The sequence below is a fragment of the Acartia tonsa genome, chromosome 2, assembly GCF_053477335.1.
Source record: "Acartia tonsa isolate MP-2025a chromosome 2, ASM5347733v1, whole genome shotgun sequence".
Classification (NCBI taxonomy): Eukaryota; Metazoa; Arthropoda; class Copepoda; order Calanoida; family Acartiidae; genus Acartia; species Acartia tonsa.
In genome coordinates, this window is record NC_137261.1 from 14,037,201 (window position 1) to 14,059,057 (window position 21,857).

The 21,857-nt window shown below is 30.3% G+C and overlaps 1 protein-coding gene across 1 annotated transcript in view; it reads left to right on the forward strand.

The window, feature by feature from the left end:
• Positions 1-21,857, forward strand: part of LOC145305094 (cell adhesion molecule 1-like) — a 170,786-nt gene that overhangs the window by 112,325 nt on the left and 36,604 nt on the right. The window contains exons 2-4 of the mRNA XM_080146731.1: positions 9,952-10,030; positions 12,171-12,298; positions 16,316-16,407. Coding sequence (XP_080002857.1) covers positions 9,955-10,030; positions 12,171-12,298; positions 16,316-16,407 — 296 coding nt within the window. The 5' untranslated portion in view covers positions 9,952-9,954. The remainder of the gene's footprint in view (positions 1-9,951; positions 10,031-12,170; positions 12,299-16,315; positions 16,408-21,857) is intronic.

A 21,857-nucleotide genomic window follows, 5' to 3' on the forward strand; every position in this document is an offset into this window, starting at 1 on the left:
CTAGTTTATAGTGTTTTTTTTGGTGTGTAATTACTTTCGTAAATGTATGATACTTTTAAATTATCAGAACTGCATATTATTAGTTCAGCATTGCTTCAGCATTATACAATAGCATGAAACACCTTTTATTTTTATTTTTGCGAATATGAAATACAATGAAGGTTTGATAAAACTCGAAAATAAAGTGAAACTTGTAACCGGCTAAATTAAAAAACTAATATATCCCCCTCTTTACCCCATATCCTCCCATCCTTATGAATGAACAAACTGACCAAAAAATGACAGGGGAATTAGCAACCTAAATTGATTGTATTTTTCCCCTTGTAATAATATCCACGTATATTCTACATCCATTAATGCGCAAGTGAATGGCCAGCATATTTTTATTCAATCACAACTTTGTGGTAAACTTGTCAGGGAGGGAGGGGACACTGGGATGTTTATTACACTAGTCCCCAGTGTTTATTACGCTAGTCCCCAGTTTTTCACAGTAACGTTTTCCATTTGTTGGCTTAACAACTTTAAATAATAGTAATATACAGAAGGGGTTATTTTGTGTATAGTCATGGGGATGTACTTCAATTATTGGCCATTGTCTTATCTCGTTAGATTCCTGTAAACTTGTAGTTTTCCCCACTACCAGCGTTTGACAAAAATATTTATTAAGCTAAAAGTGCGTTATTTAGATTGATTTTAAATAGCTTAGACGGTCATGTATATTCTTTTTAAAAGTTCCAGGGCAAGCGCATGAGTGACAAACGTCGGGGTACACAAACGGAGGAACATCTAAAATAATAAAAGTATTTCTATATAGGTTAGGTTAGGGATATGAATATAGAAATAAACCCTAGCTAGGGTTAGACATTTAAAAATCTTATAAGATGGTTTTAAATAGGTTAGGTTATGTTAAGTGTCCACTCTGGCGTTTGTTCATTCCTGCGTTTGTCCTAGGGCCGTTTTGTTTAAAATATTCTTTCTTTATGATATTTATAAAAAAAATATCATAAAACCAAGATCTCAACTAAGCTGTAATCAATTGAAATTCCAAACTATTTAGTTGGCCTGCTTTGTTTTTTGTTGTCTGAAATATAATTGTGCATTTGATGCATGGAAATTATTTTTAATGGCGGAAGTTTAACCATTTAATATCGAAGCTACTATGAAACTAAGATTTGTAATCATGTCTAAGCAGTTAATGACTTAATGGCTTAATTATTCATTGCATAATTAGAGATTTATCTTCTTTTGTTAATTTTTGTATTCAAACATAACTGAATTATGAACTTTTTAATTAACCTAAATTTGTCTGCGACCCTAGCATCTTATGACTGTTTATTTTAAACGATAGAAAATGCAGAAAAGTAGCCTAAAACCATCCCAAGACTCATCTAAAATGAATAGCCTAAATCCATCTGGGTACCAATGTGAAGTTTAATGGAGATCTTAATTTACAGACAAGAAAACCTTACAACTTTATATAACTTGTTAGTACTGTGCCATTTTGGACATAACTTTTCTTGTTGTTTTGATCATTTAACCTCACTAATGGAACTGAAGTTCATGTAATTAGTACAAAATATTATATAAAATGCTAGCGGCTGTGCCCCAAGCATCTAGGAGCTCTATCGAAGAGGTATGGACGGGTAGAAAAATAGCTAAAAACAATGGCAAACTTATTCATATATTTAAAATAGCCTAAAACCAAATTAGGACTATAGGAAGCTTCACTGTAGAGGAGAAACATATTGGTTTAGCTGTTAGAGAAGTCTTTTGCTGCAGACAAAACTTTATATAATAGGATGTCGATTGTCTTTGTTCTTATGTAAATATGGCTGAAATGACTTATCACTTATGTCGTATGAAAAGCCTAACTATGGAATATCTTTTCTTTTAATAATTTAGCAGGAAAGTGGAGAAAATTTATGAATCAATCGACAGCCATCTCTCATTATCATCAACATTATTGCAATGCAGTTTTTTCTTCCTTTTTATATCTTCTATCATGGCTCGGCACCCGCAACTGAGTACAGTCGCGCTTTCTAATAAACTGTCACATCGGACTTGCACCATTATCAGAAGAACTGGAAAGTGTCATGTATGACGTCATAAAAAAGTCTAAATCCATCTTTTTGTTAGGAGTATCCTATCAAATTTTCAGCGCTTTCAATTACCAGGCCATTTATTAATTTCCAATCGAAACTAGTTTAATTTTCTAACATTTTCAACATTCTAAAAATGCTGCTCAACAATATTTTTATTGACGATTTACAACCGCATTTGCCCGTGCCTTTTTTTCCACGCTTTGAACCGCAGAAATCCGCTTTCTTTTCTTCAAAATAAGAAGCACTTTGAAACGGCTGCCGGGCCTTGTTTATTTATTGAATTATTTGGTAAGTGGCTGCAATTTTCACATTTTTTTTTCATACAGAAAAAACTGTAAAAGACATTTTGTAAATAAGGCTTTTTGTTGTAGTTTTTTTTTATTGGGAAGGTAAATAAAAGAAACAACCAATCAACATAATAGTTTTATTTTTATTGCCTTAGTTGCAATCTAATAGCTATTTTCCTTCTTTGGAGGTATAAGAATAAAATTCTTGACATTGAAAAGAAAGAATTTATTTTAAACATTTGATTCACTTTTTTCACAAAAAACATGGAATATCATAAAATATTTAATTCAATTTTAAATAATATATGTATAAGGTTTTTAGGGTAAATCTGTCCTACAAATAGGGTTGTCTTTAATATTTTTAAAATGCTATGTATGATTTCCTTTTTTCCAATGCAGATATCAAATCAAATTAAGCTACTTGCAATAATGCCCATTCAAAACTCTATCTGTAATACAAAGTAGCTTGATGTCTGTCCGTCTGTCTGCCTGAAGATCCTACTCTTCAGGGAATATACCTTCTGGTCCTGTGGTGGTTTTAGGCTATTTTCTTTAGGCACTACAAAAAGCTTCTATTTTAGCAGAAAGACTATAATGAACAACTACTTTTATTATGTGTCTTATGAACTTAATTTGAAAGCCTACAAGTTCAAAAAAAGCTTTTCGTCCCTTATTTTCTAAATAAGTTTCTAATGATGTAAATATTTCAATTTAAACCATTTTGCATCATTTGAAAAGAAATAATCCTCTTATTTCTCTCGCGCAGTTCAAATATGAAAGTAAAAATAAACCTTTTAAAGTATTTACCAACTTTTAAGTAGAGTAGATACTTTTTTCAAATGGTCTGTCACCACGCTAGTAAAATACAATGATAGTCTTTTAAAATAAAATAATAGAGGGGACAGGGGTTAAATCACTTTATATTCACTTGTTGGGGACACTTTGCCAACTTTCAATTTGGTCTTTGACTATCAGCCAAAGGAGTCTGAAATATTAACATAACCAAGTCACTACAAAGAGCAGAAACAATTTACTAGAAGACGAATAAGGTCCCCACCACTTGAACCAGGCATTTGTCTGGGTTATTCATCTATACATAAGGCAGACAATCTTTCTAAAAGAAAGTTGAATGCTGAGATTTAATGTAATAGTGTATAATGCGCTATTTATAGACATGATAGTTCTTGTTAGTTCAACGAACACGTCATTAACGAAAATAAACTTCATATTTATTTGTAAAAGAAATTACATTCTTTTGATTTACTTTATTTCATATTCATTTAAACAAATCTGCAAAAAAATGTTTAAAGACAATCCAAGCTTTATAAAATTTTTATCGATTGCTTCAGCCGATGGATAGATAAAAACAAAGTTAATATTATGAAGAATCCTTTAGGGATATCTATTTTCAAACTGTGATTGAATAATATTTTAATTATTCCGCGTTTTGTTATTAAATATTGGATTCTTATATCCTTGTTTTGCTGTTTATTTCAAACCTGAAAGTCTAGTAAAAACCATTTTTCCACAAATGAATATTTAATACCAGAAAAATATAATGAAACCAAAACACCATTAGCTAGATAAAAAAAACTGAAACAAATGTTAAATTGAAATTTATGTATTTGTTTCCTTTTATTTAATACTTCAATTATTGTCTGTCCTGTTTTGATATTCTTGATTTATATCAAAATAACTATTGATATTTGTCTAGATAATATGAATACTAAGAATATTGGATAGTGTGTATATAATATATGATTATATGAATAAAGGTAATTGCACATATTGCATGTAAAGACTAAATCTTATTATGATAGTCAACACATATATATTCCAACTATTAGGCCATGTTGGAAAAAGAAACCAGATATAAGAGCGTCATTCTTTTCGCAAATAAAGGTACTAAGAAAGAGAGGGAATGTCTGATTGAGCCAATAGGAGAATCGCATCGGAATTTACATTGGATCTCATTGGTTGAAATTATGTACACATTTTCCTACGAAGGCATGTTTTTTTTCATTTCATACATACATAAAAGTCAGCTGTTAACAGTATATTTTCTTAGTAGAAAGCTTTGCGGAATCAAAATTAATTGCCCAAAAATTTCGTTTACAATTTGAAAGCTTGAAACAAAGTTGGATTCTTAAAAAAAAAGTTAGGCTGGCAACTCGCTGGTGAGGCAAAATTATTTTTGTGAAAAATCCTCCAAAATCGAATAAAAAAATTTACAAAAATGAAATAAAATCTTAAGAGGGTTATTAACATATGATTTTGTTTAATTTTTGTAGATTTTTAATGTGCTTTTGGATGATTTTTCACAAAAATAATTTTGCCTCACTATCGAATAGCGAGTCTATCATTTTTTAAGAATCCACATCAGCTTGAGTCGAAAGTAAACAATACTTTTGTCTGCTAGGAATGTTCTCTCTTAGATTTGACGAAAAAAGGGTTCAGAATATTCTTCTACTCTTCTATTTCTATTTTTTCGCATTATTCAGAAAAGTTGTATTGCAAGATTCCGGTCAAGTGTGCTTATTAGGTCAAACTGTTTTTAATTATGAGTTAAATTAAACTATACGTTTAGTCAAAATTAAATACAGTTTGACCTAATAAGCGCATTTGACTGGAAGCTTGCAACCAATTTTACAGAATATTGCGAAAAAATGAAGCTCTTTAAAGGTAAGTAATATATTTAAATACTTCAATGCCATTTAATTGGGTTTACCCAAAACTTTAGGATCATAAATAATGCCAATAGCTAATTTTGGGGACCTTTATTTGTGATGCTCATTGTTTTGCTATTCTGAATATCATATGATCTGGTTTTCATATTCTAAGATTGTTAAATTCATGGATACCCAAATATATATATCCAATAACTGATCAATTTACGACAATTGACATAATATATAATAACATTAACATATATAAAACATAATTTATTTCATTTATAATGCGTCAAGGTAGATATAAATTGAGGAAAAAAGACGAGGAGAACTAAAAACATATAAGATAGTTTTTAATTAGTCCTAAAAGCCAAGTAGAATCGTAGACATGATAAAGTAGATAATTTCAAGTGGGAAACACAAACAAAATTATAAATATATACATTAGAGCTGTGCGTTGTAGACAAAACAGAAAACTATAGACTTTGATGAATAATATAACTCTAGTTATCAGACAACTTAAATTCACGACACTAAAATGGAAGAAAACTTATAAGTTCTTTTTTTTTAATAAAGATCAAAATCTCCAATTCATTATGTTTGTCTATAAATGTGCAATATTATGAAGTGATTATTATCAACAAATAAATTAATGTAATAAATTAAGAAACTACGTTTCTTACTGAAGAAAAAGGGAATAACCCTGGCTGTTTAAAAAAAGATTAATTAGGATAAGACAGCCATACTAGGAAAGTAAAAAAACGGCCAGTAATCTTTAAGTAAGGTTTATCCGTATTACGATGATTCTTACATTCCTATATTAAGATAAGACATCTAAGTATGAGAAGGGGAGTGACTCTATATTTAACTCCTTTGTTTGAATCTCACAAATAAACTAAGACAAAAGTATGTATATTGTATAATGTATATACAAATAATATACCTCTTCATATATATTTATACATATCTGCAATGTTACTTCATATAGTGGTAAATAAGACCATTTGGTCAGGGAGTGAGGGGACATTGAGCAGTTTATTGCACCAGTCCACAAAGTTTTATAATAACGTTGAGTTCACAATTTTGGGGACTTTTATTGAATTTTGATTGGTTGATTCATTAAGTTAAGTGTCCAAACCACTAATTGTAATCTACTGAATAGATAATTTTGTGTATAACCATTGGGGATGTATAACAATTTATCGGCCATTGTCTTATCCCTTAATATCCCTGCTATTTAGTTGTGAGTACTCAATTTATTTTCATATCTTTGTGTGTGACCTAATGCATGCACTGGAGGACCCGTACAACATCACTTTTTTTGTCAAGGACATGAGATAGGGACGGTTAAATGTGAAAGGTTCTTAAGACATTTATCTTGTTTAAATTCATAGATCTATGCTCCATCTAGGACAAGCATTTATTCACCTCAGAAATTCTTACTTCACAATATCGATTTAACTTCGTAAGCGAATTAACAACCTAATATAAACTTCAGATTAACCAACTCGAAGTAGTGTCGAAGTAAATATCAAGTGGAAAAGCCCAAATAAAAGAAAATTGTGTGTTATCGAATCTCAGCAGTTATGCGTGAGCCGATTTTCGGTGAAAACGTCATATAATAGCTATAAAATTTAGCTGGATTTTTAAACCAATTCTTTAGAAAGATCCACCTTTCATTTCTGGTTTTAATTGTATTTGGTTTATAATTAATAATTATTTTGTTGGTTGTTGATCCCTGCCTTTGATATGTGTATACAATATCAATAGAGATACTTTTAATAATAAAAAGAAAAAAGTAGACACATATCCATCATTTAGGTCAGCTGAATTTGAGTTGACGAATGTGTACACAGTTTCCTCGGTGTTTCCTCATTCTATCTCAATATTTACCACTACCTAAAAAAACTTTCAAAACAATCAAAATTTAAAAATTAAAATTTTGAATGTTTAATGTATAATTCGTTTATACATTAAATTATTTTTTTTTTTGAAGTTTAAAGTTTTTTAGCTAGTAGTCAATATTGAGATAGGACTAGGAAACACCGAGGAAACTGTGTACACAGTCGGCAACTCAAATTCAACTGACCATCATTTATGCTGTGAAAGAAATCTTAGATTCTAACTTCTTTATAATGGACCACAAGCAACCCTCCACCTCTCTCTGAAATGTAGGGCTCGTCTAAAATCAACCTTTTACAATTTTAAAAATCAGCTGAAAGTATAAACCTCATTCAAATTTGGCAGTCCCACTTTTAAGAAAATTTTCAATGTATTTAAACGGGTTTAAATTTAAGGCTTCTTTGCGGCTGAACTTTTTAGGGTCAATATATTAATACATCACATCTATATTCTTAGTAGCAAAGCTACTCTATATCTAATTTGATATGTCTGTTTAAGTTCAAATTTAAATTATCGGTTGCTATATGAGTTAGAACTATGAATAAAAGTGTATATAAATTAATTAACTTGTTGCTAAATTACGTAAATACAGCAATATTTTTAGGACATACTTACATTTTGGAATTTAATTATAGTGAGGCTTCGCTTATATAATATTGTATCTTGTTATCCTAGGAATCATTGTTCCACAAATCAGATGAATAGGATAATTATATTCTGCAAATTTTTTTTTAGTTAAAAAATAGCATGTTTTGCTAAATCGTACCAAATTGTTACAGAAGTCATCATGCAAAGATACGTTTATGATAAATAAATACATACTTTAGAAAAAAATACCTAAAGTTTAAATTTAATTTTTTACCTATTTTTAAACGTCTAGACTAACGGACATACAATAGAACTAAAATGTAAGGAAAATAATATTTGTAAAAAGTTGATTAATAACCCTTGCTCAGATCCGGTACTTGAATCCTAATAAAGCTGTCAGTACATCATTCATCATTAACTTATTTACATACAGGGTGAACAACTAACATATTCTTTGGGAAAATTGATTTGTTTCATTTAAATAGTAGGGAAAAGTAGAGGGAGAATCAACCCACCTCTTTTCAATTTAAGGTTTGATGGCCTTTTTTTTGGAGGGGGGGTGTCATTTTTATTGGGAGGGTGGAGATACCATCCCCCAAAATAGTTATAAACCTTCCCTTGATCTATAAGAAGCTTCACTGTAAAGGAGAACAATATCGGTTCATCGGTTAGCGAGATCCTTTGCTACAGACCAAAATAATAGGATTACATTATTAAGTTTGTGAAATTATTACTGAATTATTGCACTAGTACCCAAAGTTTTATGATAAGATTTTCTTAATCATTGGCTTAACAATTTGGGGGACTTGTTTAGTGTCCAAACGTTGCAAACAATAATTGTAATCTACGGAAGGAGTAATTTTGTGTATCACCATTAGTTTATTAATTCATGGACTCATGCCCTATCCTTTTAGATCCTTTCAGTTGGGTGTTAAAAATCCCATGACAGGTGTCAAAATTTATGTTGTTCTTCGCTTTGTTTTTATTTTTGTGAGCCACCCTGTACAACTGTATATTTTGTTTGTACAGAGGGAGAGAGCAGACTTTTTGATTAGTGTGTAGGTCTTCCTAGCTAATTTTAGGGAGCTCTCATTAGCATTTGATTCTAGTTCACGTGCGGATTTGTATGCTGAAAAAGAGATTGCCAAAAAGTATAGGCAGGAAATGAAGTAACTAAGTCTTATTTTGGATAAAGAGCCAACTTTAGATTAAAAAGCTGAATTTACATTTCATATTAGAACAATATTTTTTATGTCCTATGATACAATAATGTCTCTATAATACAAAATAGTAAAGATTTCAGGAGAAGTTTAATTTATTATTCTTTGTCCTATCCCTTGATTAGAGAAAAAGAGACAGAGTTAGATAATTAGAGCATGAAAAAATAGAAGATAGATAGATAGAAATAGAGAGATATATAATAGATAGAGATAGACAGAAGTCACAAAAACTTTGTGTTTTATCCCTTTACCTATATATTTTTAAATATTTGGAGGATCAACATTTTTGTTAAAGTCTTCAAATAACAATAATGGTATAGGATAAAACTAGCTATAAATTAATTTTCTTCGCATAGTTGTTGCTTTATTAATATCAATGTCAAAATATTTTATACACAGATAAATAAACCTAATACATAAATTGAATTAATGTATCACCATCTATCTCTTTATCCATGTATGATATGAAGAAGTTGTTAATTGATTAGATTAGGACATAGTGAGAAATAAAGATGTCATGTTATTCTTGAAATTGCGCTGGAAAGTGTCATGTGTTACGTCATAGAAATACGTCTAAATCCATCTCATTTTTAGGGGTTTTCATTCCCCCTTCTCCTTTTTTCTCTGCTTTTTAGGCGCATTTTTATGACGTCACACATGACACTTTCCAACGCATCTTATTCTTTGTTTTTTTATTAGCACAGCTTTATTAAAATAAGGGTTTGATTAACTCAAATCTATATTTAAATATACGTGCGTTAAATAAAGGACAAAGTTTCTAAGCATCTCACAATTAAAAGTACTGGTACTTTTTTGTTCCTCCAACCCAATTATTAAACCAATGCTCGCAATTCCCTTTTGATATCACTATTCCTCCTATTAAAAACACTCTTTTTTAATTTTTATTAAAAAAGTATTTTATATTTGTTTTTCTTCTTATAACTAGCCTAAAAATAGTTGACTGTAGAGGCCCTAGACTAAACTCAGTTATCCTTCACGTATGTCATAGGATTGTTTTAGGCTATTTTTATTGTAGATTGTATACCTTTCGTCTCCTACGTATCAGTTTGAATACAAAGCCCCGCTAGTTAGTCTATAAGGCAATGGGTTTATATACTATGCTGTAAAATATTTTGGTATAAAATTGTTTTATTATTGTACTAATTCATATTTTTTATTTCAGGAGATGGCTTGGGTGTTGGTTCGGCCTCCAGGAGACTTTATCCTCTTCTTTCTTTCATTCCTTTGTCTCATAATAAATGGTAAGCTTTACTTTAATAAGATTAAGCAGGACATCATTCCTAGTATATAAAGTAGTCAGGTTTTTTGTCTGTAGCTTGAGATTTTAATAACTACTGAACCGAATGAGTTGTCCATTTAAGGAGATCTTCAGTATGGTTTTAGACTTTTTTGGTTATAGATTTAAGCCCTAGAATGGTTTTAAGCTATGTTTGTGTCCTCACCTTCTGCTTTAATCACAGGGCTCATATATTTTAGGGGCGAAACCAATAGCATTCTACATATAAAGATTGTATAGTCTTTTTTTTCATTTATCTTTTATTATTTTTATTTTACTTAAGGTTGAAAAAGTCTTTAGTCCCTTTATTTGGCCATCTAATTTATAAAATTATCCATTATATTTATTACTTACGCTCTAAATTTTTCACATATTTTGGTGTGATTGTACGTGTGTGTTTGTAAGTAATAGGGTGTGTAAGTGTATACAATGGGCCGTTTATCACACTTGTCCACAAAGTTTTTAAATAACGCTTTCTTATTAGTTGGCTTACAAATTTGGCAACTTTAGTGAATTTTGATTGGTTGGTTTATTAAGCTTAGTGCTCAAACGTTTCATCCACTGATTTTAATCTACAGACGGGGTTATTTTGTGTATCATTATTTGGGATGCACACCAATGTATGGCCATTGTCTTATCCCTTTAGTTTCCTGCTACATTTGTGTGTGGATTTGTTTGTACACAAATGTGTGTGCACATGTGTGTGTGTGTGCACATGTATGTGTGTGTGCACATGTGTGTGTGTGTATGTGCCACTTTGTTAGAGTTTATGGCAACCAATTATTCTAATCTACCAAATTTACCAAATGTGCCTAATTATGTATTTTTACAAATTAACAACAGCTTTCGGGTGTGCAGGCATTACTACCAGTATTTTTATTCTTAGCAATTCAATATATTTAATTTTGGCAAGAAAATGACTTTATCTTTTCTTACTGAAAGTTGTTGTCATTTTTTTTTTTTTTGATATATTCTTAATGTCAATTTAATATACTTGCCCTTGATCGAATTAACAAATAACTACCAAGTATAACTTAAACCAAAGGTATAACCTGACCCATACAGAATCACCATAAGCATTGAATAGCATTGCCACTAATTCATTTTTGCACTTTGCACACAATTAACCACCACCACGGCACCATCCACCATTGCTAACTTCCTCAAAATTGACAGTTTTGCACACAAAAAAATAATGCAAAGCAAATGCACACACAAACAGTTTTGCCATGTTATTTTTGAGCAAAACTTTTCTGTTTGGAACTCAATAAGCAAATAAGTATTTTTTGTGTCCACTCTGGAAGCGTTTACATAAAGTGCATAAATGACACCCCCCACTTGCACGCCCTTTTGTAAATATATTGTGTATTTTACGAACAAATGAAATGGCGGGTAATTTATCAAATTTGCAGGCTTTTTATAATATTAACCTTCTCTCCCAATTTTCCTCTTTTTTAGCAGCAAAGCCTCTCTATAACAAGGTTGTTTGTTGTTTCACCAATCCAAAATGTATAACGTGCAACTTCCCTGTTTTTTGAAGGTTTTAAAAGAATTTCAAACATTAGAGTTAAAGGTCCACTAAAGTCAAAATATATAATTTTTCTCATAAAATATCAAAATTTTTACTGCCAAATTGTTGGTGTTATATTAATGAATTTTTAATGGAGATTATTGTACTTGGTAAAACTTTTTTTTTCTTTCCACTTCAATGTAACAATTTTTTCTTATACTGCCACCACTTCCTGAAGCAGCTTCTATAAAAAAATGACGCAATGCAATAAAAATGACCAATGATAGGCCAGTATACATTTTGCCATTGGTCAATTAAAATGTATACCGACCTATCATTGGTCATTTGTATAATTTTTTTATCGGTATGCACTATAAGGTGTTCCTGTCTTTTTGTCAATATTTTATTCTGCAGTAAAGATAAAACGAGTTCCATTAAGAGATAAGGGCAGACTGACGTACGTAATACGTATGGACAAATTCTAGGTCTTGAATACCTACGTTACAAAAAGATATGTAAATAACGCAAAATCATACAGATAAACTGACAAAAAATGTAAAAAAAATCTAAAGCCTAATATTTTTCATATTTTTAGGAGTTGGAAATCCAAGTCCTCAGTACGTATCCAAACCATATTTTGGGGACGAGACTGAGGGCGTCGTTGTACAACAGGGAGAGGTCGCTTTCTTCAACTGTCATGTTCATAATCTGGCAAATCAAACGGTAAGTCATATGATTAGATTATTAAATGCGAAGCTTTTCTATATTTAGGGTCTTTTCAGTAATTTAGACATGTTAGAATTGTCCTATATTTTTCATGATTTATCCTAAAACAGGTAGGTATAATTTAGGAAACGTACCAATTTTATAATCTTTATCATATAGTAAAGTCCAGACGTCCATTTAAACATGCTGATTTTTAAGTTTTTTAATTTGTTTATTCAGTAGTTTAAGAGTGTACATTTTGCCAATGTAGAAAAATACATTTTATTAAATTTAGGAATCCTTAATCCTAATCATAATTAGGAACTTCTAAAAAGTATATTTTTTTGTAAAATTATATCAGTTATAAACTTTCATTCCATTGCAAAAAACGCGATCTTTGGTTTGTTTAAATGTCCATTAATTTAGCATTTTTCAAGAATGTCAAGCGTGGGAAAATTTTTAGAATGTGGGAACCATTTATTTTGATTTAAATGGTACATATGATTTTCATTTAAATTCATTTTTTGGACCCGTGAGAAAATTTTTTTAACGTGAGAACCATTTAATTTTCATTGAATTTCATTTTTTTGAAGTGTGGGAAAAAACGGGAGAAAAAATATGTTTTAGTATAAATAAATGTTCTATCAGTTTCAAACCTTTTTCATTCGATAGATCATACTGACTTTGGAAAAACTGTCAGACCGATTTTTGAAATTCAATCTGTGAAAAAAGATATTCAAGTTTTAATTTTTTGTTTTGAAAATATTATTTTACATGTATTGACGCCATCTTGGATTATGATAATTTTTTTTTGTTAGAAGATTTTTTTTCCAAAATATTTTTTAAAAATTAACTTTTTACAATAAAAAAATCTTTGAACTTAAATTGACCAATAATTCAAAGATTTTTTCTCTTTGATTTGGAAGATTTTTTATGATTTTTATTTTTAATGTCAAATAAAAACACAACAGTGAAAAAAATGAAAATTAAATGAAAAAACGTTTTATGATTTTATTCAAGAAATTATTTGCTAACATCACCTTTTTGTTGCAATAGAATGTTATTTAAGCAAATAAAATTTAGCATAAATGGATATTTAAATCCCTCGGTATTAAATGATGAGCTAACGCTCGATCATTTAATACCTTGGGATTTAAATATCCATTTATGCTAAATTTTGTTTGCTTAAATAACTCATTTATGATATGTTTGTTATTTCTATTTACTACATATGAACATTAATTGCTTATAAATTTTAAAGTATTAAAACTTATTCTTAATTTTGTACAAAATTTAAACAATTTAACCTATACTTAATGATAATTAGCACCAAATTGACAAATTTATTAATTAAAGTAACTAATTAAAATTTCAACGAAAAGAATTTAAACAAAAAATTCAGTTATTTAGAAATTTAACAAATTTATCAATGGGTGTTAAATTTTTGGCCATATTTAAAATAAAAATATAAGAAATACACGTCTATACACAGTTTGTATTTGTAATTTTATAAACATAAAAAAGATTTTCAAGTATCAAGATGATTCTGTTAAAACTGTTTCAAAAGGATGTTAGACTTAAGTCGAAACATTTTAATTAATTAATGCAGTTTAATTAAGCATTACAAACCAACAGATAAACGTTCGAACACGCTATAAATGTTGAAAAAGCTTCTGATCATGTAATTAAAAGGAAGTTTCGTCGTATTTTTACAGTAGCCTTTATCCTATTTGTAGCCAGTGCGGGGGGCTCTAACCATGCGGGGAACTCATCAACATTAACCTAACCTAAAATAATATATCAATATAAATAAAATAACCTAATTCGTTTTCTTTCCATGATCCAAATCTTCACCTTGAACTAACCTCTGATGTAAAACTGTGTAGTAACATGGACAAATTGTTTCATTAATTTGTATAAAAGATTGCGGAATTTAGGTATTGAAAAATTCCAGGATGTTATGTTGTAGAGAAAATATCTTTCCTTCTTAAATTGGACCCTTTTAGGATAGAAAAAAGTATTAAAAAAATATAGTGTGTTTCAGCTGATTTTTATAATCAAAAACTGTCAGAAAAGAGCCAAATTAAAATCTTATTTCCTGTAAAATGTATTTGATGCTCTTCTTTTTTCTACCAAGTATAATGTAGGAAAAATTGTTGCGGAAAATAAGTTATAGCATAAAGATTAATCTTCTCAGAAATGTTGAAATACTTTTCAGGGCTCGGCAGCCGCGCCTCAGGCGCGTATAAGACTGAAATTTAAACTAGTGTGAAAAAAAATTCTCAAAAAGATAGATTTTCTGAATAGGAAAAGATTTAGACTTACAGCTGAATTTTAAAGTTTTAATATGACGATTTTACTGAGGCTTACACGCATCTGACAAGCGGCTGCCGAGCCCTGCTACTAAATGTTTTGCCTTTAAAAAGAGAGAGGTTAAATGATCCAATAAAATAATTGAGGATATTGTAGGTTAGGTTGTTGTCTGTCTGTATATTACATGTACAACATTCCATGTTCAATGGGCGTGAAAATGGGAAAAACCTGACGTAGTATATATCACTTCTCTATATAGAATATATCCAGGGAGGGGGGGGGGGGATTGGAATGTTTATCACACTAGTCCCCAAAGTTTTATAATAAAGATTTCTTATTCGTTGGCTTAACAACTTTGGGGATCTTATTGAATTTTGATTGGTTGCTAATTATATTGAGTGTCCAAAAGTTTCAACCACTAGATTTAATCTACAGATATGATAATTGAGTATCTTTAGGAATTACACCAATTTATCGGCCAATGTCTTATCCCTTTAGATTCCTGGAATATATCACTATTTTCAATGCCAGATTCTCAAGAGAGAAAGGTTGCAAATAAAGGTAGACAAATAATGCTTTCAGTGCCTTCGAATGTAACTCTAAAAAAATATAAGATGGTTACTAAATTAAATTGTCATTTTTATTCTTTTTTAAAGTTTTGCTATGTCAGGTGCGTGATATGTATAAAAATAGTAGGGGGAATGTATTGGCCCTAAAATAGGCGAAACTCATTACCATGCACAGTTAAAACTTCTCTGAAAAAGGTCGTGCAATAAAGAGGGTTGGTTGGCTGTTTGATAATACTTAACTTATTCTCCATGGGTGTTAGACTATCCTATCCCATTACATGCGGAGGATGCTCTGAATTCTCTAGATGATCACTTAAAAAACGAAGGAGAATCATACCCTTACGAGGTAAGTCTAACTAGCTGCAGCAGATCTTTGAAATTTGAGGGCGTGTAATAATGCGACTGCTGTTTGTTAAACTTTATACACAGTCTTGATATGCTAATAAAGAATCTGTTTTATTTTTGGTGAACGATTATTTAGGACAAGTATAAGTATAAGACAACAGCGGAAATTACTTTCTTTACAAAAAAAGTCCAATTTATCAAAAATTAATTACGTCTCATTGACCTTACTTGTAAAGGCATAATTTATATTAATATGCAGATTATAACAGACAAGCTTTTTTAGAAACAAGGGCAGAATATAACGGAAAACCCTGCAAGACTTAAATCTAAAAAGCAAATATTCCAAGGGCTACATGATATAGCTTAATTTTTCATAAGTTATTTCAATATTTATTTAGAAGGCCACTGAGTCATTTTTACACTAAAGGGTCAAATCGAAAAATAAACAAATCTATATATCCTATTATATAAAGTAGTAAGGTTTTCTGTTTGAAGCTGAAGATCTCAATAACTTCTGAATAGATTAAGTTCCCCTTTTTATGGAAGCTTCTTATAGGTCCCTGGATTGTTTTAGGCTATCAAATTTTTTGTATCTAAGCCTGCTTTAACGTTATTTACTCCGTCGAATAAATAGCTTCTAGATGCTAGGAGCGAAGCAGCTAGTAATCTATAATACAAAGTAGAACTATGTCTGTCTGTCTGTTTGTTTATGTTTATGTTTAACCGCTGAACCGATCGGGTTCTCCTTTACAGGGTAGCTTCTCGTAATATTTAATAAGAAACAAATCTGTGAAAAACTATTGTTTAGGTTTCCTGGATGCGACAGCAAGATGGATATCCTATCTACATTGGCAAGGAAAAATTTATCAACGACGATAGATTTGAACTCATCTCAAACAAGTAAGTTTTGATACAATTTTGTTTAGACTGGGAAAAAATTGTCGTCAATTTAGGTTGCTAACATGGACATCACTTATTGGTTAGTTTGTTCATCCAGTAGGATGGGACGGGATAAGGTAAAGGGGTTAATGGAAGGAATCTTTTTTTAGCCAGCTACAAGTTTTACTTTATTAAAGTACATGATAATTTGTTGTCGTATAACTCTAAATATATTCATAATATCGTTGTCATATTATTAATATCTTATGTCATATTGGTCATAATAACGACGTAAACATCAGACAAATCAGCACTGACATCTAATTATCTGCATTAAGTCAAAACAATCTATTCTGGTAGATAGTAAAAATAGTAAAGTTTTCTGTTTAAAATGTTATTCACTGAACCGAAGGAGTTCTTTATTTTAGGGATGCCTTAAATAGGTCCAAGGTTGGTTTTACGCTATATTTTACTTTTAAATATAAGTCTGGGGATGGTTTAAGGCTATCTAACTCTCTTCCTCCTTTGGAAAAAAGTGCCCGAAGATACTAGGGGCGCAACCGATAGTATTAAAATTTATGTAGTACCTCATAAAACTAACGTCTTGGCTATTTAAAAGATTCACCTTAAAACTATCGCCTGAATTAAGGCATGAAAACAGAAATCTTATATAAATATTGGAAAAATATTATGAAAACTCAGTTTCCATCGAATGCACTGCTAAAGTCTAACTAACACTAATTGAATTTTTATCCAATGCTGAATAGTCAGAATATATTCTTTATCAAAATAATATTCTACCCATAGAAAAACAGACTTTGCTTTTCATAAACTTAAAATGATATTATCTTTATGAATAGTACAATTTTGCCAATAAATATTGTACTATAAACAAGCAATCAATAGTTTTATGAAAAAGAATAGGAAAGTATTAAACAGTAAAAAAAGAAGGAAATATAAAGAAGTCCTCATTTATTTTAAAAAATTTGATAAGTTTTGTGGACAAAAATCCACTAAATTCATATTTACAAAATCCATTAAAAATATCTTGTTGTGATATAAATATTACTTTTATTAGCTTATTTTAACGGAACGACTGTGGCTATTATTTTCCAACGTTTAAAAGTATGAAGTTTATTCTTGTTTTAGAGGAGAGGGTGTTAATTTATTCTTCTGTATTATACAGAATCAGAAAGGATTCTACACAATTTTGCCTTTTCGGATCATGTCGAAAATATGAGGGAAGAATAATGCAATTTAAACGATGCTAACAGCATCAAAGTCCTTTATTGCACATCTTTAAAACTATCATAACAAGCCTGTAAAAAAAATAGAATTATCCAAGTCCAAACCATAAAGTTAGAGGCGTTTGTTTATTCATTCGCTCTCGGCATATTATAGGATCATGACTATTTTGTGAATTTATGACGTGTCTTATGATGCGATAAACCTTCCGTTATAAAACTGACTTGATCCGTCTTTCCTTTTTAATCTTAACTTTATAAATATTTAAAAAGGTGGAGAGATATTTGATTCCTTTTTGCAATTTTCCCTTCGTGAACATCTTTGTTAAAAGATACATTTATATAATTTGAATTAATTTAAATCGAGGATTTTTGGAATAGAGAATGCACCTCAATTATAATGTACTAGCATCTAGGAGCTCTCTATCAAAAGGGACAGAAAGAAACCAGAAAATAGTCTAAAACTAAGACTTAAAAATGATTAACCTAGAACCATCACAGGACCTATGTAAAATACAGAAAACAACCAGATCAGTAGTTATTGAGATCTAAAGCTTCACACAAAAAAACGTACAACTTTATATAAAAGGATAATTTCATAAAAAAATAGTGTTCTACCTTATTCTACTTAAAAATTAAATATGAAACATTTTATTGTAAGTACAAAAAGAACAGAAAAAAATAGTTTAATGTTTTGTAATAAATTTCTTTAATCTTCAAGAATAAATTTTAAGGTGAAATTTAGCAGTACAAAGTATAATCATAAGATATAAGGTAGTGATTTTTTGTTTGTTTTCTGTTAAGATTTTGCTAACTAACATTACCGATTTTAAACACATTACAAGGTAGTAGGCTATTAAAAAAAACTATATTTCTGTTATGGTTTTAGGCTATTTACTACCCATTCCTAACCCCTTAAAATATAGAGCACCTGAAAAGGGGTTCAGCCGCTAGAAGTTTAAAAGCACTATTATTGCGACTATTGAAACCAATGATTCATAACCATATTATATACTACTATTGGCTGCGCCCCTAGCAAGTAGGGGCTCTATATTAGGAGGGATATGGAAGGAAGAAAAATAGCCAAACATCATACTAAGACTTATTATAAAAATAGCCTAAAACCATCCCGGGACCTGTAAGAGGCTTCACTGTAAATGAGGACCATTTCCGTTCAGCAGTTAGTGAGATCCTTCGCTACAGACAAAAAAGCGCTCCACTTTATATTATAGAATAAATAAAGTTCTAATTATATATAGTTAACTAAAAGTATAGGAAATTGATTACATTGATGAATGAATATTTCTATACCTAGTATTCTATTTATGTACCTTAAGTTTTCACGTGTGTACTTTCAGGGATCTAAAGGGATAAGACAATGGCTGATAAATTGTACATCATTAATGATGATACACAAAATTCCCTCTTCGGTAGATTACAATTATTGGAACACTCAAACGTATTGAATCAACCAATCAAAATTCATTAAAAGTTCCAAAAGGTGTTACGACAACAATTTAGAAAACGTTATTAAAAACTTTGGGGACCAGTGTAATAAACAGGACATTGTCCCTTTCCTTCCTGGTGTACTTGATTCTTGATCAACTCCAAATGGATTTCCTATTCTAGCACTAGTTTCCTAAAGTGTACAGCAGATAACCCAATTATTGCAGACCCTTTTTTTAGCTACTCCGGAAATTTGTGAAAACAAAGCGATTTATACATTATACATTCAAAATTTTAATTTTTTTTTGGAAGTTTGAAGCTTTTTTAGCTAATAGCAAATTTCGAGATAGGACGTGGACACTAGGTACACTTTCGGAAACTAAATTGGAGTTCATCTGATTCTTCTATGTTTGGTAGTATATGTATGCTTTGCTCTCAAGATTTTAAAATTCATTAAAATCTTTAAAATTGAAGATTTCATATTCATTTATGTTCGTTTAATTGTTTATAAATTAGAAAAGTCAGAATTTATATTTTTCCTCCACCCTGTATATAGCTTTTGAGGAAAAGGGAATAAAATCAACGAATGAATAACCATTATGTATAATCTCTAAAAATGCAGAACCCAGTCATTCTAGCGGATAGAATATGTTGTGCTTTAAACAATTAGATGGACTGACATGCATCGTTTCATTTGTACGTATAAATGAAATAAAAAGATCTTTTAATTCTTTAACAATATCTATCTGAATCTTATTTTGAATAAGATTTTCACCTTTTTTTGTCACATTTTGTGAAAATTTTTGAGAAAGGTTTTGACATAAATATGTGAATGTGTGGACAAAAGTTTGAGATTATTGAGACAATCAGTTTCTAATAAAAGTTGATATTTTCCTTTTCAAAGTTTGGGCATCACAAGCTAGCAAACTTGTACACTTTCTTCAAAATATTCTCAACATATGAGTTGAAAATTCTTTCTTTTCTTAAAAGGATGTTAAAAAATGTAGCAGATACAAATTTGTGATGCTAGAATGAAGTTACTTTTATCATCATACACAACTTTAATTTGATTTGATTTTATCATGGCAGCTGTCAAATTTAGAGCCAGTTTTTCGCAGAGCATAGATCACGCACAATGACTTTACAATCTTTTGGGATTTAGCAAGACTAAAGGCATAGCTGAAAGATGAGAGTTTCTCCAGGTTGTTTTTGGTTTACCCGGTTTTCTTTTTCCTTTGGGATTCCAAGCCAAGACCTAGTTGGTTAAATTACCATTTCCTTTCCTTTAGAGTGTGCCCCAGCAATCTCCAATTTCTCTGTCTTATTGTCAGTTTGATGTCTGACATATCACTAGGCTCTAAAAGCTCAGCATTTGTGACATAATTTGACCAAAAGATCTTGTAGATTCTCCTGATCAAGCAGCCAAAGACATAAGTTATTCAATTATAAAAAAAAACAGATTTCTATGACTAAAACAAAGCATTTCAAAAGAAAAAAAAATTATACCCAAAAATATAAGCAGAAAGGTTTTTGTCTAAATCTTATTGAATAGGTTAAGTGAGTATAGATAGTATCATTTTCCCAACTGTAAAATCTAAATTTGTGTGTACTATATTTGTAAAATTATGTACATATTTTACGGAAAATTCAGTACAAGTTGTTTTATTTTTACCATACATTAAAAATCTGACCGACCTATAAACCATACAATTTAGTTTGTGGGTTTAATCAAATTAATTTCTTGCTAAAATGTAAAAAGTACAAGTTTGTATATGAATTGAAATATTTAGTAAAAAAGAGTAGCTGGACAAACAGTCTAAAAAATCAGTCATGTGACGTCATAAAATGAGGGAGATGTGAGGAGTAGTGGGAAAAAACCTATAAAAGAAATGGATAATAGGGTGGGCCCATTTCCCCCTTTTTTTAGATTTTACTGTCATCATAAGTTGTGGAAGTCTTATATATGTATGATAAGCCCCATTCAAGTTTCAAAAGTGACTTGGCTCTTATGGCTGCCGGCGCGCGGGGGTATAAAAAGTGCCCACTCCCTTATAAAACCAAAAATTTAAATTCTTTCAAACACAGGCATGTTGCATATCAAAATGACCTTATTGAAATGCTGACTACGAATCTGAAAACCGTTTGGAAAAATATTGCTCCTAGTTCGAATAAGACCTCATTAGGTACCTAAAAACAGCTGATTTAGTCAAAATTGTTAATTTTGGTAGGTTATTTGAAAATCATTTCAGACTGAATTAATATTTTTCAAAACGGTTTTCAGATCTGTAATCAGCATTTCAATGCGGTCATTTTGATATGCAACATGCCTGTGTTTGAAGGAATTTCAATTTTTGGTTTTATAAGGGGGCGGGCACATTTTATACCCCCCGCGCGCCCGTTGTTTTTGGATTAAAAAAACTCTTTCAAGTTTCACAGGGTTTTATATTGGCCAAGTATCCCTTGCAAATGTCTACTAATGTGAAATTCCAAAATCGACCCACCCTAATGGATAATCCCTCATTTTTATGACGTCACAAGGCTGATTTTTAAGATACTTTGTCCAGCTACTAAAAAAGATAGCACAGCTTCTATTTAATTATGGTTTTCTATGTATATGTATGGTCTTTTTGATCGGATATTTGAGTAGTTTAATGATAATTTGTATTTAATATTATTATATGAACTACTTATGGACACAATTATACTTTTTCTGAATAAAAAATAATATGATGTCTATATGTGTTCTTGTACAGAAGAAACTTGCTAACCACTGAACCGATA